The sequence below is a fragment of the Heloderma suspectum genome, chromosome 1, assembly GCF_057233095.1.
Source record: "Heloderma suspectum isolate Gila_16-S chromosome 1, 16-S_ref, whole genome shotgun sequence".
NCBI classification, from domain to species: Eukaryota; Metazoa; Chordata; class Lepidosauria; order Squamata; family Helodermatidae; genus Heloderma; species Heloderma suspectum.
The window spans coordinates 113,136,408-113,150,108 of record NC_139458.1 but is presented as its reverse complement, the minus strand read 5'-3'; the positions used below and the strand labels follow the sequence as shown (position 1 = coordinate 113,150,108).

General features: G+C 43.5%; 1 protein-coding gene across 1 annotated transcript in view; it reads right to left on the bottom strand.

The window, feature by feature from the left end:
* GALNT18 (polypeptide N-acetylgalactosaminyltransferase 18) overlaps positions 1-13,701 on the bottom strand; it is a 463,511-nt gene that overhangs the window by 236,633 nt on the left and 213,177 nt on the right. The window contains exon 2 of the mRNA XM_084853983.1: positions 13,446-13,638. Coding sequence (XP_084710109.1) covers positions 13,446-13,638 — 193 coding nt within the window. The remainder of the gene's footprint in view (positions 1-13,445; positions 13,639-13,701) is intronic.

Sequence of the window (13,701 nt, the reverse complement as noted above, 5' to 3'; positions counted from 1 at the left end):
CAGAAGACTATTGCTGGATTTCGTTTCAACGCTGTAGCACGAAGCGTGAAATGGTGCTTCTGTGAATGGAAGGCAACTTCAGAAATACAGAAAAGCACTTCGGGATCCAACCTGTTGTCGTGGTGCATTTTCTTTGTAGATTTCCCACCCTCCATAACCACAATATCTACCTCCTGCCCCCCGCCCCCCATTACTGGATCTTGGAAAGCCACTAGCAGGTTACTAGAGAGGCAGGAAAGCTTCTCTCACTGCCCACTCACATCAGATTGGTTTGGAAATAAGCCGCATTATTGCCTCACCCCTGCTTAAATAGCTTGGCGTATTTCCAACCTTAAATTTGTCTACACAGGACTAAATTCACCCGTCCCCCCTGACAACCTCTCCACTTCCCTCTCTTTAAACGCTCCACCACTCACAGGTCTACAGGCAGCACCAGTGGTACACTGGCGGCTGTGGGCAGAGGGAAGGAGAGAGATATTTCCTTACCCCCTCTAACACCTGGTTTACTGCATAGCAGCCTACCAGGATGGACAGCCCCAGCGGCTTTTGGGAAGTGTAGCTTTCCCCATAGCTACTGCCACTGAGACTGCTGCTGCCATGGCCATCAACCAGGTAAGCGGAGCTTTTAAAGGAAGGGGAGGGGCAGATTGTTTGCAGAGAGGAAACTGGCCATAGTAGTAGGATTTTAATTCCCGTCAGATAAGAATTTGGGAGCGTATGGTGCTTGCCTCTTCTTGGAGGCACCCACTCACGCCTCCATCTGATTTTCCCTGATAGTCCCCTCCCATTGCAGCTCTCTGCCCCACATCCCCAGCATTTCCTAAGGGTCTCCCAAATTTCTGGAGGGACACAGGGCTATGATGCAGAGGAAGGGGTGAGAAATTCCCCTTAAGCAAGTGTCCTTGCATGGCCATATCCATTGGATATGACCCACTGAACTCAATAGGACTTCTGTCTAAATGCGTAAGCTACCACAGGCTGTAATCCTACGCACACACATTTGGGAATATGCCCCACTGAACACACTTACCTCCAAGTACACATGCGCAGGACTGCAGTGTTAGTCTTTTAAACTCTCAGTTGCAATGGTTTTTGGCTGTGTTTGTCTTCTTCCTGCCTGCCTGGTAGTGTATCCCCAAGAGATGACAAAGCACCCTTGAGTCAGCGAGGAAAAGGTAGAGATGAGGTATTTTTGTGGTAAGACTCCAATTCCCATTAGCCCCAGCCAGCATAGCCAATGGTCAGGAATGCTAGGAGTTGTAGTCCAAAACATCTGGAAGCCTTGGGGAAGGCTGCCCTAGGCAGTGTTATCTGTGCCAAGGCAGAGCGATGCATGGTGAGTAAACTGCAATGGAAAGCCACTTTAGAAGAGTCCTGGCACCATGTTCCCCAGCCTAACAAATTGTGAAATACTATCTTCAAAATATGAAGATGACACTTTTACATCCATATATCATAAACAGAAAACTCTTGTTCAACACAGACAGAACAGCCTTTTTCCTCCTTCCCTAAATAGTAATTGGGAATTGGACTTCAGTAACTTGTTGTTCTACCATGGCTAGAAGGGGGGGGGGACCTTGCAAAATAAACAAATAAGACTACCCAGACTATTGCAGGTCATTCCCTCCACTCCCCCGGATAATAGAAATAGGTACTTGTTACTGATTTGCTATTGGAAACTCAGATGACTGTCTCCAAGACAGTGCTTCCATAGCTGGGACATCACATTTTCCTAATATTTGACCTGCCACAATGTTTTGCCAATAGGAAAATATAATTTCTTCCTTCCAACTTCCCAGCAATTGAGCCCACTTCCACTGAATACGATTCAAAACCATGCCTGTGTGTAACTAATAACATACTTCCATTCTTCACAATTTGGTGACAGGGAGGGAGGGAGAGAGAGGGGGGATTTTGTTTTTATTTCAGTCAGTGCAGGAATGATATCTATTTCTTTAAAAACAAACAAACAGGTGACCAGCACTAAGCCAATACTGCCCTTGCAGCATTTTGTAGTGATTCTAATTTTAAAATATAGTTCTCAGAAGTTCTACAGTGCCAGAAGTACACACACCCTCCCATCCACACATACATACATACATTATACAATGGCTGCTGGATCTACTACTGTTGCTGGATCTCCATTAGTACAAGTATGGAATCTTTGGCAAACAGAAAGGCCCTAAGGAAAATTTTGCTTCATTTACAACATTTATTTAAATTGATTTATATCACAGATGTGGGTGTGCCTGTGCAGATTTTTATTTTATGAGCATAAAGAAAAGCCAGAGCCTCCTGGATGCTATTCTAGCAAAGCAAGTACATACAACAAGCTGTAGAGGGGCAGAGAACTATTTTTGTTCGCCTTGCCTTAGCTTTTACATGCAAATGTTGCATTTCATTTCCAACAGAAAGGTAAATATCAGTGTCAGACAAGTTTTTGTGGCTGAAAAAGTTTCTGTTTGCTGGTTTCTTTATTCCATACATCCTCTCTGGGATTGTACCATATACTTCTGCCTCTCTTCAATATTGCCCTCACCCATTTTCCCCAACTTTCCATTAGTAGATAATGTTATCTCTACCTCGCAGCCATCATGCAGGGAACTAGACTAACAAAAAGTTAGCATCCAGCTGAAAGAATAATTGTGCGTATGGGCCAATATAGATTCAGAGTTCCCCTTATTAAACTAACACTTAGCACCATTTTTGTCAGGACAGAGACTAGATAACCTGCAATTTCCAACACAATGTGCTCCATATGTGGTGTTCCAAAACATAAAGTGGTACATACAACCAAGCTGACATCCCATTTCATAAACAGAAATAGGCTGATACTTTTATTCTAGAAGTTGTCAAGCTTACCAAAGCTAGTGCTTAGTCAACTGCGTTCTTTATTCACTGAGTATGGCACAGGACCAGACAACGAGAATGGTAGAGGTTGGACAGTAAACAGTTCATCACTGACAAAAAAATAAAACTGAAAACACAGGGGAAGAGAATGCTACAATTATCTTTCTTTCTTGATTAGTGTGAAATGTTAAAGCCAATTCACACAGTGGGTGCATTCAGACATCACAATAAACTATTATTTATCATGATGGGAAGGAGTCTAGCTTTCCTCCAGGATCTCACGCTCCCCTGTTCCCTCTCCTTCTTTTGTGCAGCCATGAGGAGGAGATTGAAATTTTTTTCTTCTGATTTTAATCAAAGTTTAACATCATAGCTGAATCCTAAACTGTGGTTAATCTTAGCTATGGTTTGCAGAAACAAGCCAGCTTCATAAACCATGGTTTGAAATTGGGTTTGTCAGGTTTTGTACAACAAGACAAGCTGTGTTAATAAAAAATGGAAGTGACATTTCCAAACTTCTCCTTGCAGCCACACCAGTTGAGGAGAGGGTAGTGGGAAGCTCAAAAGCCAGGGCATGAAGGGAAGCTACATTTATCATTATGTGAACCAGACATGGGCTTATCAGTTCTCTCCTCCTCTGGCACAGCCATAAGGAGGAGATCAGAATCTTTTCTTTTGTTTTTAACTTAACATAGTTCAGCTGTCATGCCTCCCCCAGACTCATCATCATCAGAGGATGAAGGGGAAGGGCAAGCTACTGCAGATCCGGGAGAAGGAACTAGCAGCAAAGCAGGAGAAGACCCCTTACCTTCAGGGGGCAGGCAAGACCCAGCTGAAGCCCCACAAACAGAATATGACAGTGATGAAGGGGATGATGAGGCTCCTCCAGTCCCAGATGAGCACAGGCTCATGAGGGTGAAAGATCGGCATGGCAGTCTGCCAGAACCCGGAATCTACAGGGCTAATTGCCAACTCCTGGTGTCAGGCTGGTAAGGAATAAAAGGCTCAGAACAGCCCAGGAATGAAGCTGGAAACAACGTTGCCCCCCTCCCCCGTGTTTGGTCCATCCAGCTCTCCAAGTGTTTGGACTCCCTGGTGAACCTAGACCCCTTGGACCGCAACTCCGACTCTGCCTGTCTCTAGAAGCCCTATGCTGTGGCTCCAGGACTGTGTTAATCATCTCAGCTAACCTGAGGATTCCCAGCTGCAGTTTCTCTATCCCAACATCCAGAACTGATAAGGTCAACCATAAATCTCTGCTATTAGCTGGTAGAAGCAGACATCAGATTTATGTTTGAACCCGATGAACGGTGGTTAGCCCTAACTATGATTCACTGAAACAAATCATGGTTTATGAAGCTGGCTTTCTTCACTCAACCACTGTTAAGATTAACCAAAGTTAAGAGTTCAGACATAACACTAAACTACAGTTGACTGAAAAAGAAGTGAAAGCTTGTGACATGGATGGAGGAGGAGAGTGGACAGGGAATGCACGAGCCCAAGATTCAGCATTACTTCTTCAATCAATGCAGTAATATTAAAACAAGTTCAATTTTCCAGTAAATTTCTGGAGTCAAGCAGATCTTGTGAACAATACAATATGGGTCTATATGACATGGCCTGGCAGAGAGAGTAACATGCATGGAAGAAAATACAAGCAGTTTTCACAAGACCTTTGCAAAATGCATTTTTTCAGGTAGAATTGTTCAGTTCTATCCAAGTGATCTAACAGATATTCCAAAATTTATCATGATTTTGATAATCAGTTTGTAAGCCATATGTTTATATGACCATGCACTGTGTATACTCAGGATGTCTGCATTCAGGTGTTGTTTCAATGTTCAATGTTTTCAGTACAGTACATGCAAATGCTATATTTTATTTTATTTTTATTTATATGCAGTATCATGATATTCAAACCTTTCATAATAAAACATCTTCATTCTCACAGTATTTTAACCATTTTTTGTGAGGAAAACATTAAGATATGAAAATTATTAAAAGTTCAAGCAGCCTTAAAATAAGGGCCAGAAAACCTTGACACATAATACCACTTTTTGTTCCAGGTGCATTAGTTGCCAGCATGTTTCCGGGCTCAATTCAAAGTGCTGGCATTAACCTTTGAGATTGGGTTACCTTACAGATAACTATCACCCATATGATCCTTCCCATACATTAAGGTCTGCTTTGGAGGTCCTGTTTATGTGCTCACCAGTAAAATCGGATAGGTCGGCAAACATGAGAAACAGGGCCTGCTCAGTGGTGGCCCTACAGTTAAGAAACTCCCTTCCAGTGACTTATGCACGGCTCCTTCAGTACAGGTCTTTAAAATTTAGCTAGTCACTGCTGCCTTTCTCTAATGACTGTAAATGACTTATGTGAATTAGAGCAGTTTTTCCTCATCCTAACTATACACCTATCTGGTGCACCTAATGTACATTATAACATTCATTTTGTTTATGTTGCTTTGTGAGGTTAGACACTAAAAAGCAGTTTATAAAAACTAATGCTGTGCCAAAAATTTCTCCCACAAGTTTTTCAACCATTCTCATTCAATTTGACAGAAGAGAAATTGCTTTCAAAAATAAATTCAATACTGAAGAAATTTCAGAGAAATTCTCAAGGGTCTGGGTTTCTTGGCCTTACCTTACTTAGGAGGTGGCCGAGGAGTGAGCACAAATGTCCTGTTTTTCATTATACAATCATCTCTCTGGCAGCCTGTGTCCTCCTCAGCTCCCTACACTTCAACTGAAGCCCAGTTTAAGGCACCATGATGTAATTCGTCCCATAGAGCTTTTTCAGATCAGGGAGGCTACACCATCAAAAGAAATTCAACATAAATGATAGACTGTCCTGAGAATGAGGCAGAATAATGGAAACCCCTTTCATGGGAGAAGAAAACTTTCTGGAAATTGGAGGACAGATTTTGGCAAAGCACTAATCCCTAGAGCTTGACATAACACTGCCCCCCACACACACCTGAAGTGTGGTGGGTGCAAAATGGAGGCCAGCCTGTCAACACAGCTGATGTTGTTGCAGCACGAACCCATCACAAACCTTTACCAAAACTGAAAGAAGCTGTGCTACAAGCCTTGCCAATGCCCTACCTGTGAGAAACTGATGAGAATTTCTCCTTTCCCTGGAGAAATTCAGTGAAATTATGTCCCAAATTTCTCTGCCCACCAATAAAGTGGAGATTTTTGAGAGGCCATCTGCACACAGCTCTAATAAAAACTACTGCCACTAAGGCTATTTATTGCAAATAATTATCATCTTCATCTGTGTGCAGTGCAGCTCTCAGAAAAACTGGATTATGCAAAAACATCTGAGGTCTTTAATTAAACAGCACTGAGCACATCTGACCTCAATCCAGCCATGAAAACCATCTTCAGAGCACCTTTTCCATGCATGGATGGGATCCATCAGGTGATCCACATGAAAGCCTCCTAGACTGCCCTTACTGAGGTACACAGTTTTCTTTACTATACAACATTTCCACTTAGTTAACTAAAGTCTATGTTTTCATGAAAACTACAACCAAAATCCTTGCTAGCTGGTATTTCTTTAAAACTCCTAATTGTAACAAATGTTTCCCAGCTATAATAATGTTCTATTTCTCTCTCCCTCTTTAAATTTTTATACTTAGAGCTATACAAAATTAAAAAAGAATTCCTTGGGGAGCATCATTTCGTAAGAAAAATAAGAGAAGACAGGCCTACATTCATGCAAAACTGTCTTGTTAACTCTAGAAGATTTTCCCCTTAAATTAATTTACAATTTAAAAAGGAGACAGTGTTCATAATTATGCTGTTAAATAGATTAAAACTAGAATGAAGATTTAATAGAAGTCTGCTTCAAATAGCTTATCTTGTCTTTGCATTCAGTCTAACACACATGTTGATAGTCCTGTTTTGCTTTGAGCTCTGACACACAACTCACCAAGCATGGCTGATGAATAATGCTCGGTACCTGTAAGTGTATGAGGTTCTCACTGAGGCAGCAATAGTCTCTAATGGACTGGATCCTTGGGCTTCTGTGATGATCACTTTAACAATGATGCTCACTTTAATAATGTGATCATCATTGTTAACATCACTGTGACTAACCACGGTTTATGTAGTAGTAGTAGTAGTAGTAGTGGGAGACTCCTTGCTGCATGGGATCAAGACCCAAGTATGTCATGAAGACCTGTGGACTCGGCAGGTGTGTTGTCTCCCAGGAGGATGGATTAGAGACGTGACTGAAAGGTTGCCTGCACTCATAAAGCCCGCTGACAGGGATCCCTTTCTTCTCATCCATGTGGGAACAAATGATACCGCCAAGCAGAGCTACGAAGAAATCACGTCAGACTTTGAAGCTGTGGGAAGGAAACTCAAGAACTTTGGGACCCAGATAGTTTTCTCATCCATCCTTCCAGTAGTTAGAAGAGGGATAGAAAGGGAACGAAAAATACTCTGGGTGAATGACTGGCTAAGAAGGTGGTGCCAGAGCGACAGATTTGGAATCTGAGACCATGGGCTATACTTCCTGGAAGATGGACTGTTGGCAAGGGACGGGTTGCAGCTCACAAAGGCTAGGAAGAATGTGCTTGGCAACAGCATGAAGAACTTCATCAGGAGGGCTTTAAACTGAATCCTTCAGGGAAGGGAGATGTAAAGTTGGGGGTAACAATGGACAAAGGCTCATGCACCGCAGTGGAGAGAACAGCTCTAACAGTGCCCAATAATAGTCGTCAGACACATGTAGGAAGAAAGCCAGACTATGAAGCACATGGTCTTTGATGTCTATATACTAATGCCCAGAGTATGGGAAACAAACAGAACGAACTTGAACTCTTAATTCAAGAGGGAAATTATGACTTGATAGGTATAACTGAGACTTGGTGGGATGACTCTCATGACTGGAATACAGCAATTGAAGGATATAACTTGTTCAAAAAGAACAGGAGGAACAGAAAGGGAGGTGGGGTTGCACTGTATGTGAAAAATACATATCTCTGCACAGAAATACAGGAGGATGAGCCCAATCGAGAGCATCTGGATCAAAATAAATGGAGCAAAGAATAAAAGGAACCTGATGGTCAGAGTCTACTACTGGCCACCCAATCAAGGAGAAGACGAGGATGAAACTTTTGAAAAGCAAATAGCCAATGTTTCAAGGAAGTATGATGTCGTAGTAATGGGGGACTTCAATTTTCCCAATATTTGTTGGGAGACAAATTCTGCAAATCATGGCCCCTCCAGGAAATTCCTGACTTGTGTGGTGGATAACTTCCTCCTACAGAAAGTAGAGGAAGGAACTAGAGGATTGGCTATCCTTGACTTGATCCTAACCAGCAGGGATGACTTAGTGGATAAAGCAGCAGTTACAGGAACTCTGTGGGAAAGCGACCATGTTATACTTGAGTCTTGGTTCTAAGGGAAGCAAAAGCCGAGTGTAGTCAAATGCATACCCTGGATTTTAGGAAAGCCAATTGTAATAAACAATTGAACAATGATCAGTAAGGTCCCATGGCAAGCGACTCTAACGAGAAAAGGAGTCCAAGATGGGTGGGAGCTTTTAAAAAAGGAAATTCTCAAGGCACAATTACAAACAATTCCAACAAGAAGAAAAGGTGGAAGACAACAGAAGAAGCCAATGTGGCTTCACAAAAAGCTTAGAGATGACCTGAAAACAAAAAAGGACACATACAGGAAGTGGAAGAAAGAAAAAGCAACAAAGGAAGAATACAGGCAGGTAGCAGAGAATTGCAGGGATGGCGTCAGGAAGGCTAAAGCTGAGAACGAGCTGAGGTTAGCGAGGGATGCTAAAAGCAACAAAAAGGCTTTCTTCAGCTTCGTGTATAGTAAAAGACAGAGGAAAGAAATGGTTCAGCTAATAAATAAGGATGGCAAAACGATAACAGAGGACCAAGAAAAGGCAGAGGTGCTCAATTCGTACTTTGGCTCAGTCTTCTCCTAAAAGAGGCTCTATGACCCCCCTGGCAAAGGTGAAGTACAGGCTTAGGGAGCAGGATTGCAGCTTGAGATCGATAGGCATATGGTCAAGGAACACCTAATTACTTTGAATGAGTTCAAATATCCAGGACCAGATGAACTGCATCCTACAGTAATAAAGGAACTGGCAGAAGAACTCTCAGAACTGCTGTCTATTCTCTTTGAAAAATCATGGAAGATGGACGAAGTGCCAGATGACTGGAGGAGGGCTAATGTTGTCCCTATCTTCAAAAAGGGTAAAAAGGAGGAACCTGGGAACTACAGACATCAATCTGACATCAATCCCTGGGAAAATTCTGGAGCAGATGATCAAGCAATCCATCTGTAAGCACCTTGAAAACAATGCAGTGATTACTCGAAGCCAACATGGATTTGTCAAGAACAAATCCTCCTAGATGAATCTGATCTCATTTTTTTGATCAAGTAACCTCCCTTGTGGACTGTGGGAATGCGGTAGTCATAATATACCTCAACTTCAGCAAAGCTTTCGACGAAGTGCCCCATGATATCCTGATGAGCAAACTAGCTCAAAGTGGACTAGATGAAACAATGATCCGGTGGATCCACAGTTGGCTACAGAACTGGACTCTTATAAGTGCTTATCAATGGAATCTTCTCAGACTGGGGAGAGGTAATGAGCAGGGTACCTCAGGACTCAGTTCTGGGCCCAGTGCTCTTCAACATTGTTATGAATGACTTGGAGGAGGAGGTGCAGGGAATACTGATCAAATTTGCAGATGACACAAAATTGGGTGGGGTAGCTAATACTTTGGAAGACAGAAACAAAATTCAAAGTGATCTTGATAGACTGGAGTGCTGGGCAGAAAACAACAGAATGAAATTTAATAGGGATAAATGCCAAGTTCTGCACCTAGGAAAAAGAAACCAAATGCACAGTTACAAGATGGGGGATACATGGCTCAACAACACTACAAGTGAAAAGCATCTTGGAATTGTTGTCAATCACAAGCCGAATATGAGCCAACAATGTGATGTGGCTGCAAAAAAGGCAAATGCTCTTTTGGGCTTCATTAATAGAAGCATAGCTTCCAAATCCCGGGAAGTACTAGTTCCCCTCTACTCAGCACTGGTTAGGCCTCATCTGGAATACTGTGTCCAGTTCTGGGCACCACATTTTAAGAAGGATGCAGACAAACTAGAGAGGGTTCAGAGGAGGGCAACGGAGATGACCAGGGTACTGGAAACAAAGCCCTATGAAGAGAGACTGAAAGAACTGGGCATGTTTAGCCTTGAGAAGAGAAGACTGAGGGGAGATATGATAGTGCTCTTCAAGTCCTTGAAAGGTTGTCACAGAGAGGAAGGCCAGGATCTCTTCTCAACCATCCCAGAGTGCAGGACACAGAATAATGGGCTCTAGTTACAGGACACCAGATTCTGGCTGAACATCAGGAAAAGCTTCCTGACTGTTAGAGCAATATGACAATGGAACCCATTACCTAGGGAGGTGGGGGGCTCTCCCACATTGGAGGCATTCAAGACGAGGCTGGACAGCCATCTGTTGGGGATGCTCTGACCTGGGTTCCTGTAGTGAGCAGGGGGTTGGACTCGATGGCCTTGTAGGCCCCCTCCAACCTTACTGTTCTGTGATTCTATGATTCTATGTTCAAACTCCAGACTATTATTTACTGAAATATGGCAGCTTCTTAACCTTTGATTTGAAGTTGGTTTGTTTCCAACAGTCACAGTTAAGACTAACCACAATTATTGATAAACGTCAGTTAATCAAAAACAGAAACAATAACTTCCAAACTCCTGATGGCCACAGTAGAGTAGGAAGTGGAGGGGGAAACATTTGAGCCTGTGGCCATCATGATAAACTATTGTTTATTGTGACATCCAAACGCAGTCTTTCTTTTTTGCCAGCCATTTGGCCCATCAGCTGCTGAGTGATTGTACAAGTATTGCTTCCTGTTAATTGATGTCTGTGTTTTCAAATTCTAATTTTTTAATTTAAAAAAATCTGTTTTACAATTGGTAAAAGCAGCTTTAGGAATATCAGTTGAAAGATGAGCGTCTTTCAAAAGTATTCGGTAATATTTCTTTATATTATTCATTATATAAAAGTAACACTAATTTGCATCTACTCTTGGAAAACTGTAAGATGGGATTTGACTAAAAAGTATTTCTCCCTTTCATTCCTAATATAAATGTGCCATTTCACCACAAAATAATTATGCTTTTTTTATATAACTAAGTAAGGGAGCAATCCTACGGCCGCTAGACAGTGGCTAGACGGCCATAGGATGTCTGGTTTTCCGGGAACCGACCTCGGAGCTCATGCTCCGAAGTCAGTTCCCAGAGAACCAACCTCCCCCAACAGCCCCATCCTCCGTGCCTGCAAGAGGAGCACGGAGCGGCCGAAAAGGGGTGTTCTGGGGGGCATTCTGGGGTGGGGAGGGCGGAAATGCCTGTACAACACATCCAGTGAGTCGTAGAGCAGCTTCCTTCCCCGCTCATCCCTCCCGCAGCTAGACAGCCGCAATCGGCTGTCTAGCCAAAAATGCAGGGCAGGAGAGGCAGAGGGAAGAGACTTCTCCTGCCCTGCATTGGATAGGCGTTGCCTCCGAGTTCGGAGGCGGCCACCTATCTGAATAGGATTGTGCCCTAAGTAACCAAAGGATCGACTAGGTATGAATCCTAGGTGCTTTCAAGGTGCTTGTACAGTCAAGTTTAAACCATGAGGCAGGAAGAAATATGACAACAAAGGAAGTGTTATGTGATACCAAGCATAGATGTGATACTGAGCATAATACTACTGTAAGGGATATTATGGGTTAAAAAACATCTAGGTAGGGAGGTACGAAAGTCTTACCTGGCTCTGCGCCAGGCAATCCGCGGTCGGGGGGAGGCGCTCCGTCCCTCCCCCCGAAATCCTCCCCAGCCAGCTTCACTCCGCAGCGGCTCTGTGGAGCTGCCAGCCGGGGCCAGCCGCAGCTGGAGTTCTGGCCGCAGCTGGGCTGCTGAGGCCACAAATGGCAGCTATCGTAGCAGCCGCCATTTCCGTGCTTGGAGTCAGCTGTGATAGGCTACATAAGTATTTACATAGCCTATCACAGCAAACAGCAGAGATGCAAATGGTGGCCGCTATGCCATTTGCGCCCCTGCTCTTTGCCGTGATAGGCTACATAAGTATTTACATAGCCTATCACGGGAAAGGCAGCCACACAAATGGCGTAGCGGCCGCCATTTGCGTGGCTGTCTTTACTGTGATAGGCTACGTAAATACTTATGTAGCCTATCACAGCTGACTGCAAGGACACAAATGGGGGCAGCTACAACAGCTACCATTTGCGGCCGTAGCAGCCCGGCCACGGCCGGGAGACCAGCCGGAGCCGCTGCCGCTGCATCCGCCACCAGAGCCACCGCCGCTGCCGCCGGAGCCGCTGCCAGGTAAGCTCCATCCAGGGGAGATTCTGCGGGGTGGTGGGGAGGGGGAGGCCGTTCCGCCACGGATTCCGGGGGGGGGGAGATTCTAAAGAATCTGGCCTCACTGGAGTCCATGGTGGAATTCTCTGACATCCCTACATCTAGGAGAAACAAAGCTTAAACGCTGGCCAGAAACCTTGTTCAAGACGATAACCAAGGGAATCACTGAATCTACAGTATTGTTGCCACCATGTTGATGTTGATGGCACTCCTCAGTATGTCAGATCCATTCACTTCAGTAAACCGCAGTTGATCTATATTGTTTCCAGATCCGCTAGGAATAACTATATTACTCATCCCACCAGTTAGTGTCAGCTAACCAGAAATAATCTAGGTCAGCCATTCAAGATAATGTGGCTAACCCACCACAGAATGATGCACGTCATGGTTTCCGCTAATTGTCCGTGCCAGTTCACAACCTGGATCAACTTGATAAAGGGTGAAGCCATGATTCTATTATGGGCATTTATTGGGATTAGAACTCTGGGCATGATCCAGCCAAAGTTAAGCACATCTTAGTACCATGGGTGTCAATGGGAGATATTTAAGAGGATGCTTAATTTTCCCATTGAAATTAATAGTTCTTTAAGGTCTTAAGGTTGGATTCAGTGGTGTCATTCTGCCAGCAGAAGAGAACAGTGGTGGAACAGATTTCTCCTTTCCCCCTGCACCTTCCCCACAGGCCCAAATAGGGTCCAAAGGATTGGGGGACCCTTCAGAGCAGATTTGGGGTGTGGACAAGGGACTGCAGGGGGAAAGAGAGGACAGGGACATCTCACCAGATGAACAGAAGTCCCATTGCATGAGGACTAGATCCAACCCTTTATTTTGGCTGGATCATACCTATTATATTTAATATATTTCAAGTAATAATTAAATTAATCATGCCGCTCCATCTTATTGCTCCTTGTATTGCTTTCACTATAACTAGAATGGTTTTTAATGTTGCATTTTTAATATTGTATTTTAAATCTGATTTTAATATTTATATGTGAACTGCTGAGGCATTTTATTATATTTAGCGGTACCTAAATATCACAACATTAAATAAACAAATGAACAAACAAAAAGTTTTTAAAAATGGACTACTGTACAGTTTTAGAAATCTTCCTAAGGCAGCACACATTCAGCCGACTGGACGGTCCTCCTTACCCATTAGGTCTAAGGTCAGGCAATGGTCTATCCAGAGGAAGGCGATCACTCAGGTAAGCGTTGTAGCCATAATACTGGAACTGTTTCAGGGCAATACGTCTGTTCTCAGGGCTCAGGTCCTGGCCCCAGTGAGCAAAGAGGGACGAATCCGTGAAAGCCTCTGCAGGATTTTCTTCTGGTTTCAATGGCGCTTCTGTAAAATAAATAAATAAATTGCAATTAGAACTTTTATTTATTCAAGGAAATAATCAACTTT